The sequence below is a fragment of the Pholcus phalangioides genome, unplaced genomic scaffold (genome assembly GCF_987345545.1).
Source record: "Pholcus phalangioides strain wild (caught in Gottingen) unplaced genomic scaffold, Ppha-v1.0 ptg000011l_1, whole genome shotgun sequence".
NCBI classification, from domain to species: Eukaryota; Metazoa; Arthropoda; class Arachnida; order Araneae; family Pholcidae; genus Pholcus; species Pholcus phalangioides.
The window spans coordinates 10349240-10369289 of record NW_028301604.1 but is presented as its reverse complement, the minus strand read 5'-3'; the positions used below and the strand labels follow the sequence as shown (position 1 = coordinate 10369289).

The 20050-nt window shown below is 35.5% G+C and overlaps 1 protein-coding gene across 1 annotated transcript in view; it reads right to left on the bottom strand.

The window, feature by feature from the left end:
- The window catches only part of fws (Conserved oligomeric Golgi complex subunit 5 four way stop), an 84753-nt gene extending 70749 nt beyond the window's left edge, over positions 1-14004 (bottom strand). The window contains exons 1-6 of the mRNA XM_089238974.1: positions 13865-14004; positions 11393-11532; positions 11085-11197; positions 9888-10078; positions 2597-2727; positions 942-1110 (exon numbers count right to left, since the gene is read on the bottom strand). Of these exons, the coding sequence (XP_089095100.1) occupies positions 942-1110; positions 2597-2727; positions 9888-10078; positions 11085-11197; positions 11393-11532; positions 13865-13904 (784 nt within the window). The 5' untranslated portion in view covers positions 13905-14004. The remainder of the gene's footprint in view (positions 1-941; positions 1111-2596; positions 2728-9887; positions 10079-11084; positions 11198-11392; positions 11533-13864) is intronic.
- Positions 14005-20050: the final 6046 nt, after the last annotated feature.

Here is a 20050-nt window from a genome sequence, read left to right as displayed (position 1 = left end):
TATTGTACCCATTTTGGTAAAAGTGATCCCAATCATGAAATTCAACTAGCTTCATTGAAATTACTTTTTTGGAATCTTATTCTTAACAGCTTTTCATTTCCTCCATGGGTTGGTTTTAAATTCTCACAATCTCAGACTATCCTTCAGTACACTGAACATTAAAAAAAATTGTGCTTCTGGTGGGTATATTTTCACTCCATGAAGGAAATATCTGGTTAGCATTCCCACAATGTTGTTTGCCCTTTAAACTGAGAGAAAGCTCATTTCCCCTGAACTCTGGGAAAAAACATATGTGCTTTCATCTTAGTGGACAAAAATTAAAAGGGGAAGAAAAAATGAGCTGAATCACTTTGAATGAGATGAAGTTATCAGACATTATCGTTATGAAAAAAATGTTTGCATTTTTGCATTCTTGAACATGTACCTAGTTTGACCTTCATGATGTGCGAGGTCAAACAGTTGTAACAAAATGAAGTAGGAATAATTATTACTCAACCAACCCTCTCATTTGACTAACAGTAATCATTGAGCACTGAAGAAAGTTGACAAGAAAAACCATATAGAATTTGCTAAAAATATCGGCAACAAAGTTCAAGATGTCTCTGGGTGCAATGTCAGTATGATGACAATTTTTCAGGTGCTCAAAAATATTGATTTTCATAGTTAGACATCCACATGCAAACAAAAAAATTACAGCTGCCAATATCGTGGTCCAGGCTCTGCCACAAAGTCTGACTGGACAAGATCTTAGCAATGGGATGAATTCATTGGAAGAGATCTGGCATTCATGTCATGTGGCCAATACGAAGCACCACAGACAGGTTTAAAACAGTGGAACCTTGTTCATGATCTCAGTGTAACAAGGAAACATGAATCAGGAAACCTTGCCTGGTGGTCTGATGAGCAAGATATAATCGATCTGATTGAAAACACAAACTTACCTCGATGTGAACTATCCTTTGCTTGATAACTTAAAATTCTTACATCTAATGCACAACGAATCTGTTTTGTTATCTTTTCTTTAACATTTTTTAGAAGTTCAGTAAGTACATGTCCAAGTACTTGGAGACTGGAAAAAGTTTGAATAGCAGTTCCTATGTTTATAACATCCTGTAATCAAAATTAAAACACAATATTAAATCTCCATTGTTTAACCTTTATTTTTCAAACTCAAAAAAGTCAAGCACATTTATCATTACCTTAGATGAGTAAAAATCATATGATACTTGATGTATGTATAGTGGCAACAACTCTATCTCTGAAATACGTAACTTTCTTCAAAAATTGAAAAAACCTTCATTGCAATTGCTACTACAGTAGATTGAAACAATGGTACAGGATTACATAAGCCTAGATCTGATGGAATTTTAAAAAACTCTAAAGGAAACTAAGAGTGAACTAACTAACTACTGATATTGTATGGGAAGATGCAGAAGGTGAAGACAGAAGCAGCATATATTTGAAAAGCAATATTCAAAGTAGAGATGATGGTGATGCATAATTAACATAATGTATACAGTAGCAATATAAAGGATGTTCATAAATTGTTTAGAAAAAATTGGAGGGTTGATAATGGAACTGGAAGGGGCTTCCTGATAATTAATACTAAGAGTTAGAGATTTAAAAAAAGAGCAATTCTTTTGAAGTTCTCAATACTCAAAATATCCAATTTCTACAGAATATGGCCTCTTAAATTCATGATAAAATTGAAGCAATGTTATAATAGGTATTTATGGCCAGAAAAGTTCAAAAAAAGTGTTTTACAAAAAAAGTTTGAAAATAGGCAAAAAGGGTATTTATGACACGTTGCCTAAACTTCCAGGCTCCATGTATAACTATGCCAAAAAAAAATTATATTTCATTATAAAAAATCCCAAAGAAGCCAGTCTATGGATGAAACAACAGAAAACAGCTAATGCATTCTGAGCAATTCTAACAAAAAATATCTTGAGAATAAGCGAAGTGCATGGCCCCTACATCCTGGAGCAGGGCGACCGGTCAGACTTTTCATGGGCCTCTTCTATAGTTAATTTATAGCATGAACAAGCAAAAAATTATGAGAATTGTCCCAGGCCCTGTTAGCTCTGCCCTTGTGGGGGCCATGGCAAAGTGATTTACATATTAGTAGCAACAGTATGTAAATTTAAAAAGGTAAATTCCTAGACTTTTCATGTTATTTTTTAAATATACTTTGATTTTTGTTAATGATCTTTTCATAGAAAATATGAATCAATATATCTTCCAGAGGCATATTACTGCTTTATCTGTAGTTGGAAAATTCCCTAATCCAGAATCACCCAGGTCTCAAGAAATCTGGATTAGGGAGTTGCTACTGAACAAATTCTCACATTACAATAATTTAGCTGCCATAAAAATTGCTTGTAGTTTTTTTTTCCTCCTGCTCTTTTGATAATTTTCTTCTAACAATAACACAAAATTTGCCTAGTCAAAATGGGTATGCAAAGTCATCTTATATTTTTTGGTGAATGCGGTAAGCAAATAAATATTATGCTAATATATTTAAAGTCTGAATTAATTGCACTATTTTCCATTATATGATACAAAGAAGAAAACTATGAATGAGTAATATTTGTACCTGTTTTTCTATGCTATTTAACAGCAATGCTTTTGCTTGGTTGTGTATATGTTCTCTAGCCCCTTTGGCTAATCGAAGTTGTTTTTCAATAAGATGTAAACCACTGAAGTCGGCACCATCAGTCAAGTACTCTAGATTATGATAGAGATTAAAAAATCACAATTTCAAGACAAAAAAATATAGCAAAGTTCACCTTGATTTAATATTCCTTCAGTTAATGATTTTTCTTGGAGGAACTTCGAAAGTCAACAGATATGCTTTACTACCATCATAAAGAGAGAGAGAAGCATGGAAATCTCATTTCTATGGATTGAACACATGTAAGATGAGTTTTTTATGCTTGATGAGAAAACTTTTTTTTGCCACGCAGAAGGAATAGCCAATAGTAACAACTAATGAGGTGTCCATCGTTATAGAGATATTGGTGGAAAATCACAAGTTTTTTAGAAGGGACATAGTGAAAACTGACAAAGCAATGTCAAATAACAGAAATCTGTGGCCTCTTTTCTTTCATTTTATGAATTTTTCTAGGTTTTTCTGTCACCTTTTTTTTTATTTAAAAGACTATTCAGGACTGTTTTATGCTGGTACGCATATTCACATGAACTCCAAAAATATTCTGTTGCTTTCAGATTCTAATTGAGTAATCACAAATAGAAAATACAGAGGTTTTTAACAGCTGGCTGATGCAAAGACGAATCTAGGAAAGAGAAAATTCAACTGCCCTTGTTGAATGGCCTTTTCCTTACAAGTTTCATGCTTATTAGTTGAATATTAGCTTGCAAGTTGAAGCATTTTTAGCAAATACCACTGATGCTTTTGTTGGAGCTGTGGAAGGATCAACCTTGTTGTTGTGACGTGTCAATGTTGGTGGGACATTGGGGGCCTCTGATTGGGTGGGAATCTGAATCTTAAAATTTGAATGGGGGATTGGAATTTGGACGAGTTGATTTTATAACCATGCTGTGTGTGATCTTGGTTTTACAGATTGTCGGGTGCCACCCATATTACCACTTTGCATTCAATAAAAAACTCACCCCCCCATCAAACATCAACGCCACTGTCACCTGGGGCATTGATGTCACTGCTGTCACTAAACAAGCAAAAATCTGCTGTCACTAAACATGCTTTCCTCAAGGGTCATGACATCCACTTCCAAGACACTGATATACCCTCTCTTCCACAACACATTTCTACTCCCAACTGAGCCATGAAGCTAGAGATTGTTAAACACAATGATAATTTCAACAGGGAGGAAGAAAGGTTGCACTTGAGCAAGACATGGCACCAGACAATCCGGAAGACCAAGATCAGGACGGTTAGAAAATCAAACAATCAGAATTCTAATCCCCCATTCAAATTTCAAGACTCGAATCCCCACCCACCCAATCAGAGGCCGCCACGTCCCACCAACATTAACGTGTCACTTGCTCGACATCACAATGGCAAGGTTGATTCTTCCGCATATGAAGCAAAAGCATCAGTGGATAACCATCATCCAAGGAGGTTATTTTGTCTCCTTGCTTGTCGAAAACTGCACTGAAGATGCCCACCACAGTATGGACAAAACGTTTGCTTTAAAGAAGCCTGGAACATGGCATAACTGCCTGAAAAGTATGAACTTTATAAAACTTTAACTCCGGCTGTGAAAATCTTCCTTTTCTTTTCAAGTTCTACTGAATTTGTGGTGTTTTTTCTGTATATATTCATTTTGTTTTCCATGTTTTTTAAGTAAGTAACTTGTTTTCTTTTTATTTCAAAACGGTTGACTCTTTCCTTAACAATTTTTTTTTACATGAAAGCCTGTACCTTAATCTACTTTTCAACATAATTTCCACCAATATTAAGGCATTTATCATATCGTACAACCAGCTTTTGAATCCCATCCTCATAGTAGTCTGCCCTCTGATTTGAAAACCACTGCAACACAGTCGTTTTGACCTCATCATCGTCATCATGGCGCTGACCACCCAGATGCTTCTTCAAATGCAGGAACATATGGTAGTCACTGGGTGCTAGATCAGAACTGTACGGAGGATGATCAAGTTGTTCCCAGCGCAATGAGGCGATGAGATCTTTGGTTCGATTAGCCACGTGTGGGCGGGCATTGTCAGGAAGCAAAACGATCCCCTTACTCAACATGCTATGCCTTTTGTTTTTGTTTGCACAACTTTCAATAATTTAAGTGTTCAGTCACAATTTCATAGAGAACACTTCTGGAAATTTGAGGAAACTCATTAGATAATGACAAAATTGTAAAACATCTGTTCTCCCTCAATTTTTCGTCAATTTTCTGCACCAAATCTTCAGTAATGACCGAAGGTTGCCCACTTCGTTCCTCATTGTGAACATTTGTGCGGCTATCTTCAAAAGCTCTAACCCATTTCCGTACCATTCCATTGCTCATAATGCACTCCATACACTTCACTGATCTCACAATGAATTTTAGCTGCTATCACGCCTTTAGCACTAAGGAAACAAATCACAGCGTGTATTTCACAGTCGGGGTATTCTTGATCTGCGGAGGCATTTTAAATACTCACAAACAAACCTAAACATGGTTGAATCTCCGTAATGTCGTCTGTGGTTTGCCAACAGATGTAGGAACACAGTGTGCATGCATGGAATGCCGACCACAGCACTTGCAGCGGCAGAATTTTAAAATGGTACTTACTTAAAAAACATGCCTCGTACTTATGTTGTGTTTCAATGTATTGTGTTAATATACAACCTCTGACAATAAAGTTTGGTGAATGAAGTCAGAACGGCCGATCTGGCAACTCTGGCGAAGCAAAACGCTGCACATGCGTAGTGGCAGGTGTTGACCATCTGCCGCCACCGTTGTTCAGTTGAGCGTCGTTTGTGTTCCGTGAAAGACTTGTTTTACAAAGTGCTTGTTTAGTGCGTTGGTTCTTAACTGAGAACAGGAAAATGAACAAACAAAAGATCAATTTAAAGTTTTGTTTTAAGCTTGGTAAGACACCGAAAAAAACTTACACGATGTTGGTACGTGTTTATGAAGATCAAGCACTGTCCATGAAGTGTGTGTACGAGTGGTTCGCCCATTTTAGAGGCCGGGAAAGTGTTTCTGACAACCCCCGTAGCGGAAGGCCAGCGACCTCCGTCAGTGATGAAAACATTGAGAAAGTGATGAACATGATCACGAAAGATCGTCGATTAACTGTGCGCATGATAGCTGATGCACTGCAGATTAACCGTGAATCCGTGCGACAAATCGTTACCCAGAATTCAGGGATGCGAAAGGCGTGTTGTCGTATTGTGCCACATCACTTGACTGACGATTAGAAGCAGGAACGTTTACAGGCTTCACAGGATTTTGTCAAAACGGCGGATGCAACACCAAATTTCTTGAACTGTATTGTCACTGAGGATGAGTCCTGGTGTCTCAGGTATGACCCTGAAACGAAACGTCAAAGCATGGAATGGCGTTCTCCTGCATCACCTCGTCGGAAAAAGGTCAGAGCAGAAAAATCACGCATCAAAACGATGCTAATCACCTTTTTTGATAGTCAAAGCATTATCCACAAGGAATTTCTACCTGAGGGAACGACGATGAATGCTGCAAGGTACATTGAAATTTTGACCCGTTTCATGAAACGTCTACGCAGGGTACGACCTCAGTACACACAACAAGGTTCATGGTTTCTTGTTCACGACAATGCTCACCCTCACACAACCAATATCGTCAAACAGTTCCTGGCAAAAAAGGGAGTGGTGCAAATTGAACATCCACCATACTCGCCAGATCTCAATCCTCCAGACTTCTTCCTATTCTCACAACTCAAACTCGCTTTGAAAGGAAAGAGATTTGACGATATTCCTGACATCCAACGAAACGTGACGAGGCTTTTGAACTCCATCCAAAAAAATACTTCTTGCAAAGTTTCCAGGACATGTATAGGAAATCTCAGCAGTGCATAGTAATGGGAGGTGACTATTTCGAAGGACAGTAAGGTAACTTTCGTTAACATTTCATCTACGTTAATGTTACAACTATTCACCGAACTTTATTGTCAGAGGTTGTATATTATATAATATGATTATTCACTTTCAGAGAAAACAGCAGCCAATCCAGCTTCTTTTATGGCCAAATTCGTATTCAGCTCATCGAATTACATAAGAAATTACTATTTTTGCTTCGGGTACGAAAACTTCGTAACATTTTTTTGTCCAGTGTTATCAATGGAAGCAGTCTACTATGACAAACTGCAAGAGATATGCATTCTACTCACTTTTACTTTAGTTTTCACTGGATTAATTCATTTGTCTGCTAGCTGATTATATATATTTTGTAACTTTGATAAGAATACCATATTAGCTGAATGCTTTTAAACATTGATTTTTGTAGATCCTGTCTATTTTCTGACTACCACCTGGTAGACTGCATTTCCCTTCACATTCTTTGTCAATATATCTATAAGACTCAGTGTAAAAAATGTCATAAAGTTGTCTGATTCACAGGTGCAGCAGAGCTTAAACATCTCAGCAACGTTTAGATTGATTTTAGTGATTAAAATAATCGAAGTGTTCGGTCGTATAACGATCTATTTTAAATTTTTGCAAAATCAGTTTTTTGACTTAACAATGTTACTGTTACATGTTTCTAAAGTAAGTTCCTGCATAAACCAACAGGTGTAGTTGCTATACAGCTACAATACATGCAAAAAAGATGTTTCCTTAATTCAAAGACTTTTGTTAATAATAAAAAAAATATTTCTCCTCTAAAGTTTGAAAAATGACAGACCGTTGTTCAGCTGAACACAATTGAAAAAAAAGTTATGAAATGAACTGGCAAATGATAACAAAGACCAAGTTACTCCCTTAAAAGAGAGCAATATTATTGCTATTTGTTTTTTTAATGTTTACCGTAATATTTAACGTAAATGTGTTATGGCATCAATTGTATTCTAAAGTGCAGAAAAATAATACTGATTTAGAAAAGAAATAACAATATTTTATATATTTAGGTCTATATATCAATTTCAAGGTTTTTAAATTAAAAAAAAAATGTTCCAGACAATTTTTTTGTGCATGGCATATCCTTTCTTTCTTACTTTAGAAGAATTGTTTTTATCTAGTGTATTTGTATAATATACTAGCTTATCCGTCGCACGTTGCTGCGATCTCAGAAGAAAGGAGAAATTCAAGGAAACTCGTTATGATAACATTCAATTTACATTGTGTCATTTTTAATGAAACTTATTCATTTTCATATGGAAAACAATTCAAAGTGTCATTTTAATTCTATTTATTTATTAGAGTGCTTGTGGATACACGATATTTTTTGTTTTTCCGTCTGGTGTGTACACGAATAAATCAGAAGGGTTTCCGACGCGTGAGCTGGCCACATACAGTTGTCCATGTGAGAAGCACGGATTCTCCAAATTTAGCCCACACACTTGCAGGGTTTGTCCTTGTGCGTTGTTGATGGTCATTGCAAAAGCGAGTAGCACCAATAACTGTAAACGTTTGAATTCAAATGGCATATCTGTTAGGATCATTGGATTACGTGGCAACAATACATCTTCCCCCTTGAATTTCCCATTCAAAATTGTAGCTTTGATGACATTGTTCATCATCTTTTTCACCAAAAGTCTTGTACCGTTGCAAAGTCGTGGTGGATTGATGTTTCGGAGAAGAATGATAGGCATGCCAATTTTCGATGTTATCGAATTTTAAACAAAGGATGCAGGCATGAATTTCAGCGTAAGCTATAATATGATAGTCGTTGTAGACTGTGCAATGACGTCAGCTGCCGCCACCTATTGTAGGATAGATGTACTATGCCAGAAACCTTCGCTGGAATGTACTCAACTTCCCAAAGTTTCATGGCAATCGGATGAATGGTGTAGTAATGCATAAAGGACAAACCAAACGCACATAAATTCGTTTTTACGTACATAGAGGAATGAAATTAATATCAAAATTTTGATCAGAAAACTTAATATCAATTACAAAGCAAAGTGATTTGGGAGACAGCATGTCCCCAGTTATGTCCTACTTTTTCACCCTGCCAGTAAAAGGTTAAACATAGCAGTAATTAACAATGTCCAAAATTATTATTGCAGATGCATTATGGGATTGTAGGAACAGTGGAGGTAATGTCTGAACTAATCAGCATATCTTTCTGTTTACGGAGCTGTAGTTTTAAAACCTTTACACACCAGCGATTGCACATTGAAATTTTTTAATCAATTTATTTTTCACGTTTAAATTTGAACTCATTATCAATAATGAAAATAAGCATTATCGATATCCCATGGAAACTTACCTTATCATGTGCCACAGAGTTTATTCCTAAAACTCTTTTATAAGATAAGAATGCTAACAAAACTTCATTCATAAATGATAGGCCTATTTAATCAAAATCTCTATATATACATAACATGTCCTGACTTATTCCTTCATCATCGCCGAGTCGAAACCACTGAAGCTATAAACATGAAATTTTGTGTGTCAGTGGTTTTATTTTAGATGTAGAGACTCACTAAGAAAATGATTTCCAGAAATTCAATCCCTAAAGGGGGTCTTAAGGAGTTTTAAAGTTAATATGGAGGGATCATTGTTGAGCCAAAACCGCTGAAGCTATAAATATGAAATTTGGTCAATAGTTTTATCGTACAGACTCACTAAGAAGAGATTTTTCAAAATTCAAGACCTAAAGTGGTCATGGGGGAATTTTCAGATTATGAAATCCACATGAGCAAAATCATTAATAACAGCTAGTTTTTTTATGTAAAACAAAATAGTAGAGTCCCTGCAACAATTTTTTTCTACCTGCGCAGGCCAATTGTTATTCAGCATGCACAATTTGGACATTCGCAAGGAGTGACAAAGCAATAGGTATATAATTTTGCGAATTTCTTCTGCATGGCAAAAACTTCGTGCAATCTTCTATACTTCAAATTTTTTTACGTAGCAAAAGTTTTACTAGAAAGCTCACATTTTTATTAATTTACTACTCATTGAAAAATATTTTGCAATAACATTTTTTTCATGGAATAAAGCAACTTTGCACTAAGGAAATTTTCTCAACTATAGTTAATAACTTTTCAAAAATTAGTTTTGCATACATGTATTTTAAATACTTTTTGAGCAGGCTCTGTATTTATATCTTTATGTTGCTGCTTTAGATACTATACCTTATTAAACAGATCTTTTTCAAGTTATAAAACATTGAAACATTTTACTGCATACATTTCTGGTAACTGAACTTTTACTATGCTTGATCTTAGCAAACAAGTACTTTTGTTCATGCAATATAACTTACCCAACTCATTCAAAGAATATGCAGCTTTTACCATATCTGAAGAATTACCAGACAATTGACCTTCCAATCGATTGCATAGCTGTATTATCCTAATGATTCTTCTTAAAAGGTCACATGTTACTTGCAGCCGTATTAGCATAGCTGTCTGACTTGAAACTGTTTCATATGGAGTAAGAACTGCCTGCTGCAACCTAAAAGTCAATTTTTATCATTGATGCATGCAAGCAAATGAATCAAAAAATTTCACATTTTTTTCAAATATTTGTGTGTGTGTGATGACCCAAACATCCTGTATTTTATTCAATAAGTCATTGTTTTACTTTTTGCAGCTAGCATTTTTTACAATAATTAATGATGCCATTATAACTTTACTGAAGTCTGTCTTGGAGTCAAGGACTATCTGGAAAAAATAATTTGCAATGCCAAATAGAAAGTCTCTATTGAGAAAAAAATTGGAGCACTAAATAACGAATACTCCTTTGACTGAAATTTTTTTCCATGCTATGAATTAACAAGATATATCAATAATAAATTATTTTTCAGACACTAAAGTGAGTGACTACCAAACAATTTACACCATTTTATTCAGATAGTGGAAAAACAAGAAGAGCATAAAAATGGCAGAATACAAAGTATACAGTAAAAATGTGATGTTATGATACATATAACAAACTGTTGCTTAAACTTTTGTCCATAATAACATAATCATTTCTTCATCTTTGTTAATTGCAAAAGTTGTTGATATTACATATGGTTATTGACTTTTTTTTCCCCCTGAATGTAACTGCTTTCTTCCCTTCAGCCAAAAATTATATATACATACAGTGAAACCTGTATAAAACGGAACGTCAAGAGACTGAAATTATTTTACGTTCTAGAAAGGTTCCAGTTTTATTAAGGTGAGCACAAAAAAGAATTATTTTACGAAAAAGGAAAAAATTGAATTTTATGAAAGTGAAATATAACCTATGCAGTGGGTCATCAGGGGGAACTCCATGCATGGCTCAAAAATGTAGGCGTTTATGAAGGGCAGCTATGCCTAATTGCATTAAAAATGCCAACCCAATTAATACAGACTCCTAAGTGATCATCTGCCAGTCACTAACAGAAGCTACTAACATATAGGCCTATAACATATTGTAATAATAGGCTATGGAAATGATATTTTTTCACAAAATATATAAGAACTTTCTATACCTTTCAGCTGATTCCAGTAAAGTCTCGATTTTCAAATGAACTGAATTCAAGACATCTTCAAGAGTTTCTATTCCAGTGGCTTGAGACAAAAGATTTGAATAATGACTGGTAACCTATATTTTGAGTTGGTGGACAACACAATTAAACATTTTCATAAAATTTTAAACAGAACAAAACAAAATATGTATATATTTGTAGATTACACAAAATATTTAAATTAAAAAAAAAAAAAAATGCAGGTCACAAAAATAAACTCTTGCAAACAAATAAGTAATCACTAAGAATTAATGACAAGATTAAACCTTTACCTGCTGATGCAGTTCTTTATCAAGTTGTGATATCCCAGCAGATAGCTTAGCTAGATGTTCAGTAACTGCAACCAACTGAACTGCTGAAGAAGTAACTGCTTTAACGTCGAAAGTATCAGTCAAAAAAAACATGTACATGTCTGAAAAAAACAAAAACCAGATCAACTTCCTTTTAAAGTTAACAAATAACATACACAATCAAGAAACGTGGTGAAATTTTTCAATTTTGAAAAAAATGCAAGGCAAGTTATGATTATTTTTTTAATAAATTGAAATTTATAAAAAAGAACACTTCAATAAAATATTTATATGGAAAAACTATCTCAAACTGCTGTAGACAGAATTTGTAATATCCAGGTTGACAAATGTTTTGAGTAACAATGATTTTGTTTTAAGTTTTACAGTTATTACAACTTGGTTAACGGATGTTTTAGTTAATTTGGATGCAATCGCAAACATAACAACCCTCATTTGAGTAGATCCAGCTAAATAAAAGTATCTCTTATAGGACAGAGTACTGACCATGACTGGTCCTACAGCTAAGCAAAGGTGACATTTGAATGGATCATTTTAAATACATGTGTGGTCAACAGGATTTGATAAATCCAAAAACAATTTAGGTATCAAGCATAGTTTTTTCTTGGAAAAATGACGCAAAATATTTTTTCGATTTCTCAAAGTTATTAAACCTCCCCCCCCCCCCCACCTCTTTAATGTTGCTAGACAAAAGAAGACAGTAAAAACCACTTCGATCAAGCAAGCACAGAGAAAATAATCGTAAACAAGGTGCAACATTTTGAGACATTCTGAAGAGGCTTAACCAGTCACTGGCTATGATGGCATTTGCCGTTGTGGCCATATGTAAAGATGATGCCTACGATGGTATATGCTGTCATGCAAATTTTTGGTCTTTATCATATGGATATGATGGAATAATTTGTGATACAGCTGCTGCCATCTGCATGCATCCTTCTACTTTATTCTCACCTTCAGATAGAGCTGAACAATTCTGTTGTGTTTGGTCAGAACATGGTAAGTCCGAAATCACATTTTTGAGATATAAGCATTTTCATTGTCATTTAAAAATCAAAAATAAAAATATCATACATCAGCATGTTGTTTAGCCGTACACAGGCATTTCTCATTTCTAATTAGTTATAATTAGCAAGACTTACTTTTGGATCAAAAAGCAATTTATCGTGATCTGACCAAACACAGAATTATATTTCAAGGTCTGAGGTAATTATTGATCTTATCTTTGCCATGCTTTGCAAGGCTACATCCTCAAGCATTTTTTATATACATATATATTCTATCTCATAATTAGTAACATACAAGGAAAAAAATGTTTTACATGTCATTTCATTATTAGGTAAGAGAAATGAATTTTTTAAATATTTTTGTGAATAATTGGCAAAGGATACATGGCATTATGCCTAGCAGAAGATTGAGTGGATATTAATGGTAGGGAGTATTAATGTTTGAAGAGAAGCAACAGGGATTTTTAAGTATCTAAGTGGTAGGATTTCTATACTTTTAAAGAGAGTGATGGAAGGAGTAATAAACTTTTATGATTTTAAATATACAGCAAAGAACATCAGCTTTAATGTTTTTATTTAAAAAAATTCAATGAAAAAATATATATTAATGGCCAGTGTCGTCTTAATGCATGGGCTCACCCGGGCATGGCCCCAGGGCCTCACAAAAATGAAAACTAGTTAAAATTTTGGAGAATTCGCCTGGTAGGGCCTCATAGATAACCACTTGGCCCAGCTCTTAAAACAGCTCTGTTAATGGCTTCAAACTTCCAAAAAAAGGAAAAAGCCTGCATAAACAGTAGCACCATGGATTGGTAGCACAAGAAGAAATTAATTAGCCAGATGACTGGTTAAGCTCATGTCACCCAACACGAAAATTATCTTGATCCACAAGGTAAAAATATATGAATGCGCGGTGCAATCATTTATTACAAGAAAGGTCTGATCTCTCCCATAATTTTAGGGCCGTAAAATTTAAACAATATCATGTTCGGAGATACCGGGAGGGGAATGCATACGGGTACATTTACCCCCAGCGTCTTAAACGCGAAGCCGACTGATCTAATGTATATGCGTGATATGAACTGACATCATTCCCCCCCCCCCAGACTTTCAAGTCTATCTCCGCCTATGATATTTATGCACTGATTAACCAAAAATCTTTCACCCCATTCATTTAAGTTGGTTTGGCCAATTCCTGTTTTGCCCAGGGCCACTTCATGTCAGAGCCCTGGTTAATAAGGAGCGCTTGTTGATGTCTTCAAGTTTTACGTCAGAGAAAGTATTACAAAAGCATAAGAATGACATGGGATGTGAATAAGATGACGAGCTGATGACAGATCTCTTAAATCCAGCTGGAGAAGTCAATTTTTATTATTAATTCTTATTCGTTGAATTCGCGGTGGTCTTTTGATTACTGAGGAATGACACTTACCATCTTTCGAAAATTCTTCAAGTATGTCGATATTTGACATGGTTCTCGGAAGTTATTAAATTTCTGTAGGACACCACGCTCGTCAGCTCATCTTTAGCATTAAACAGGACTTCAGCAGACGGCCACTTCGTGTTTACTTCAAATTTTAATTTGAATTATACAGGGTTCTGAGCAATCTGGCTATTCTGATTTGTTTCTCTAGTGTTCAGATGAGCTGACCATATTTACTTGAGAAAAATACGATAAACTCATTGAGAAGAAATATAAGTATTTCTCCTCTAAGGAGAAACTGGGTTAGCAATTACGGGACATTGCCAAAAATGATGCCAAAAGTAAGCAGAGTTGCTAATCATTGCTAAAATCGAGAGAAACGTTGCTAATCGATACCAGCTTCAGACGCGATTGGGAGGCTATACGAGCCGTAAATTCACAAAAGGCACAGTGATACGATTGGGTGGTGAGGGAGTGACGTAAGCATTAACTGACTTATCAGTTTATCATATATATTTGGCAAGAAATCATACTTTTTTTTCATCTCTCATTCACGTTTCCGACTACTAATTTTATTGGTAAATACTCCCACAAAGATGGGGCTGGGATCAGGGCCCAAGACGATTCCCATCATTTTTTTTTTTCACGTTTATAAATTCACTACAGTGGCTGCCAAGTGAGGAGTGTAGCCTCGGGGCCCTGCGGCAGGATATCCTCGAGTGGGGAGGAACATGATTTTATCATCACTACTCATTCACCTACGGCTATGGCCTTATTTTATGTTGTTTTTATACATAATGACAGTCATCGCCGTATGCAGTGGTTGTCAAACTTTTGTCACCCGCGGCACCCTTTACTTTAGGTTTATCTGCGGCTTTCTGGAAAAATATAGTAACTATTGTGCATTCATAAAAGAACCTCTAGTGAACAGATGCAAACATCAATGGTCACCAGCTCGTCACGATGTCCCTGATAGAGGTTTGTGACGCCCAAGAGCCACGACGCACACATTTAGGAACACTGCTATAATGGAAAGATTTCGTAATGAATTCGTGCAAGTTCATGAATTACTCTTAAACCCAACGATAACATCTGTGTAGAAGTGCGAGAATATGAATTGCAGACGAGCAATATTGAATTTTTTGGTTAATAAGTCACTTATCGAAAGTGTTTGAGACAAAACGGTTGATAATTCTTTGGTTGAAACATACAGATCAATTTCAGCCACCTCGTTAGGTAACTTGCCTGTTGTGGCCTTTGTGTTTGTATTTGGAATTTCGATGGTGTCCGAAAGGAAATGAAACTGATACGGAAGAAGATGTTTGTTGAATCCGCACCGTAAGTACAATAATGTATTTTTTTCCTTCAAAATTTTGTTGTTACTAAATCCTCTTATGTTGACCGATTTTCATGACTTAAGTAAGGTACCTGGGAATTACAATCTACTCATGCTTATAAAGAGTGCTATCTATATATACAGTGGTTAGGACAATATAGGCAATAAAAGAGAAATTATTTTTACTACAGTCGACTCTCAATATAACGACCCCTTCGTCCCGTCGAAAGTGGACGTTATATTTGGAGCAAAGGCCGTAGTGAGAGGGGGGAGACTTGGGGTGTGGTAGCACCCCCCCCCCCCCGAAATGTGAGAAAATGAATGAAAAAAGGGGAAACAGATGGCTAAATCTATTGTTATATCCTTTTGGTTTCCCCCCCCCCAAAATAGAAGTGGTCCCTCTCCGAAGGAATTTCTGGCTACCGGCCTGATTGGGAGGGTTGTTATATGACTAAAACACATTTAGAACTTATCCTACCAGTCGTTGTAATAGAATAGTCGCTATAATGTAGGGTTTTTATAACGAGCGTCGACTGTATCTCCGAAAACAAGCATCGTTTCTCCTCTGAATATTCCGAGGAATATACGGATAAGGGATACACACGCTCCTTCAGCATCGTATGATTTCATTTTTCTTCTCACGATGGCGTCGGTTCAATAAAAAAATTATTTTTTTGACCTGAAAATTTTCATGGGGACTCACGCAGTGTTTTTCTTTGGAAGAAAACAATGCATTTTCGTACGACATTTCAAAATTAATTCAACTCAATTCGAAATCAACTTATTATTAAATATGGTAGTATATATATTTATAGGATTACTCAATGATATATAATTATATTATCAATCATACCTCTCTCAATGAATTTTTCGATTGTTTTTACGTTTAATTAGCGTAATTTCATCTGAATTTTTTTTCTTTTAATGTTTGAGCTGAAAGTGGAAATTCGTTGCAATCTAACGAGATTTCTCATGCGTTCATAAAACAAATCAAATGAGACTCATTCGGAATTACACGTAAAAAAAAAATAATCAATCGCAATGATTTTTGCCTCGTTGATGCTTGCCAGTTTAGTCAAGGAAGAAGTGAAAATCCTGTGTTTGAAATTATGCAAAACTTCATTTTCTTAAAATATGGACCTAAATAATATCGTAACTGAGAATACTCTTGATTTGGAAGATAAATAACAGATAGCCGAAGCCATGGCCCCCGACAAAGGGGAGGGGGCTGACAGTGCTCTAGCCCTGGGGCCCGGGACAGTTCTCGTCATTTTTTGCTTTTTCATGCTATAAATTAACTACAGAAAGGGCCCGTGAAAAGTCTAACCGGGGCCCACAAAAGATCAAAGCCTGGGGGTCCCGCTTCAGGATGGGGGGGGGGGGGCATGGCCGAAGCTCGACTTAGAGACGAGGAAGTCCTAGGCAAGGACCTCCTCAGGTCTAAGTCAGGAATTAGGGCCTCTCTGAGTTCAAATATTTTGGTTATCTAGTGAATAATGCCTGGAGAATGTTTTGGATAGGAAATTAACAAATAAAATATCAAATGTCTTCTCTTTTATTTGTTCATTATCTTGTTACATTGCTTGTCAAAACTCCATTTTTCCTGTGGAACCGTTCCACCTGAAATAACATAACAGAAATTAAAATAATATAATAAAAAAATACTTGAGTTCAAATTAGTTTCAGAATTTACTAAGATGACACACCAAAAACAAAAATGAATGTCTCTCGAGCGGCTTGATTGAAAATTTCAAACACTAGTTTATTTTAACGATTACATTTTGATGTTTTTTTCATAAACATTATTGTTGAACATTTGGAGTTCAAACCATTTATATGACTTATTGCTAATAAAAATACAAGTACAAAAAAACGCCACAACAGGCAAAATGCCCAACGAAGTGGCTGAGAAAAAGATGTCCATAACAAATATGCATGTCATATATTTCAAAATTGAATTATTATGTCAGGCCCGTCATTTAGGGGGGGGGAGAGGGAGGGTTGGTGCCCCCCCCCCCGGCTTTCGAAAATACACTAAAAATGCACTATATATACATTGAGTACATGTGCTTTCCTTTCCCCCCCCCCCGGAAAAAGTTGAAATGACGGCCCTGTATTATGTATCACATTTTATTCAATGATCAATTTTGCATATATGAAAAAAGTAGGCCGCGGTAAGAATGCCCACGCGATTCGGACTACGGCGTCTGACTTGAAGTGACGCATTTTTTTCACTTTACTTAATATTTGGTAACCAACCCAAGTGGAATCCCCGGTCAGCGTTGATAGTGTTTGTATTCATCATTTAAAGACGGCACCCATAGTGTGTCGAAACACTTCAGGAATTCATGGCTTTTTCCTTCTAATTTGCCTTAATCGTTGGTTCCTTATTTGATTTACCAGGGATAAGATTATAACTATTCTAAATTGTCAGCGTGTTTAATTGCAAACGTAAGATTGGTGTAAATGCAATCGAAAATTCAAAAACAAAACTATAATAATTTTTTGCCAGTATTCTGATGATTAAGAAAACAACAAAAAGCTGGGACTTGTGGCTTTGTTTGAACTTGAGTAATGAGGATTGTGAAGTTTATGCATTCAGCGGAACTCAACTCATCAACACTTTACTTTATGATCCATGTGAAAGTAGAATGTTTAAGTCTAATATGCGTAGGTGGGAATAAATAATTTCGCTTAAAATAAAATTTCCGGGTATGCGATTTCATAAGTGAATAACACATGCTAAATGTCGTTTAAATTGTTTCAGGAATGTGTGAGGTGCAGTTGACAATAAGAGGGGAGGGGGATTAAAAGAAAATAAAAATAATAATTTTCAATATTTTTTTTCAATCTAACAATAATCACATTTAAAAGAAAAATTGTCAGAAATAGCATTAAAAGAGGGTCTGAAGTTCAAATTTAAAGATGGCTATAAATTGTTCTGATTGAAAAGCAAATACTGTACTTGAACTTTATGGAATCTCCTGTGGAACCTTCGATAACGGACACCTCCCGTTACCTGCCATTTTTTGAATTACGTCAATGAGACTCCGGATATGCGATTGACGATTGATTATTTTATTATCCATTAACATTGCTCGTTAGCGGAACAATGTTAATGGATTGACGGGACTATTGAACGGCCACCTCCCGTTTATCGACACTTTTCTGATTCCCGGTTCCGCAGAATACCTCTTTAATGTGTTTCACTCCCCGTTAGCGGACAGTAAAATCAGGAAAACTCCAATTCATTAACATTTGGTCATAAATCGTTTATCACATTCAACAAGATTATGTCCCAAGCTCGTGTAGGTAAATATGATAAATCATCAATTAATTACTTAATTAACTGAATGCTCAGGGATGGCGAATTCGAATTGTAATGTGTTGATTTTGTTTGTTGATACTTGTGACATTATAAGACAATACAACATTATAAGACTGATAATGTTGTTATGAATGTTTTTATCTTCTTCACACTTATTTTAATTAATTGGTTTAATAAAGAGATGAAAGTTTATAATAGCATACACAAAGGTTATAATTTTTTATTATTTATCAGAATTCCTAACTTTATTTGGGTATTACACATAATCGCCGGTAAAAGTGATAAAAATGTAGTAAAATTTAATCAGACTTTCTTTGTCGAGACGATTGGTGATTATACATAACCACTGGTGGATCACTTATGCAGTAATTAAAATGCGTAGGAACCAATAGCACAGAAGTCAAAACGTCATGTAAATGAAAAAGTCGTATAAATGATGCCCATTGTATATCTTATATATCCCCGTCCGCAGATAAAATTTTTGGTGCCCTGGGTGTCCGTTATCGAGAGGCTCTACTGCATATTCAGAGCAATTAGGCCAAATGCACTTGACGGATAGTATGCGAGAAATAACAAGCACAAATAGCTAATATTAGAGACAAATTATTATTATTACATATACATATATACAAATGCAAAGCCACAACAGGCAAAATGCCCAACGAGGTGGCTGAGGAAAAGATGCCCATAACAGACATTCTCAAGCATTCTAATCAGAAGTTACAGAACGGGGGGAACCGTATAAAAAAGATTTTTTTTTTTTTTAGCATTGCATGTTCACAAGAGTTTGAAGTTTTTGTTTCAGGAGCTCGCAAGTCTTATTTAATTATATTTTTTTGAAAAATAAACAGAGGCTCATCTACGTCCTATGGCATTTTCCTTTATAATCTCGCTCACCTAATGTTTGTTTGAAATCAGCGCTGCCTATAGTGACGTCACCAATCATGCGCCCTATTTACAAAAAAAAGTCGGGACGGTCATAAAAACAGAAAAAAACCGGGACGTATTTCCCATCGTCCACGTCGATGTTGTGGCGGTTGGTTTCTGTAAAGCCTTTGTATAGGCATAAATAGGCTGACCATATTTCCTCGAAAGAAAAACGGAAAATTGGGATTCCAAATACGGGACATCGCCAATTATTGCCAAAAATGACGCCAAAAGTGAACAAAGTTGCCAAATATTAGAGAAATACCGTAAAAATCAAAATGGTGGTAAATAAAGCATTACTGCAAATTGCAGTGGATTTAAATGAATTCCACGAAATAAAACGTTCACCAAGACAAATGCCAGAGATTAATATTCTTATTTATAATTGTAATTATCATAATATAGTTTATGAGTGGGAAAATAATTTCATTCTTTGACTTCAATAAAAAATAAAAGTTCAAGTAAGCTTCGTGTAAAAAACGGGAAAAACCGGGACATTTTCGCTAAAAAGTCGGGATGGCCAAAACAACAGAAAAAACCGGGACTGTCCCGGGAAATACGGGACGTATGGTCACCCTAGGCATAAAGCACATAAAATAAATTT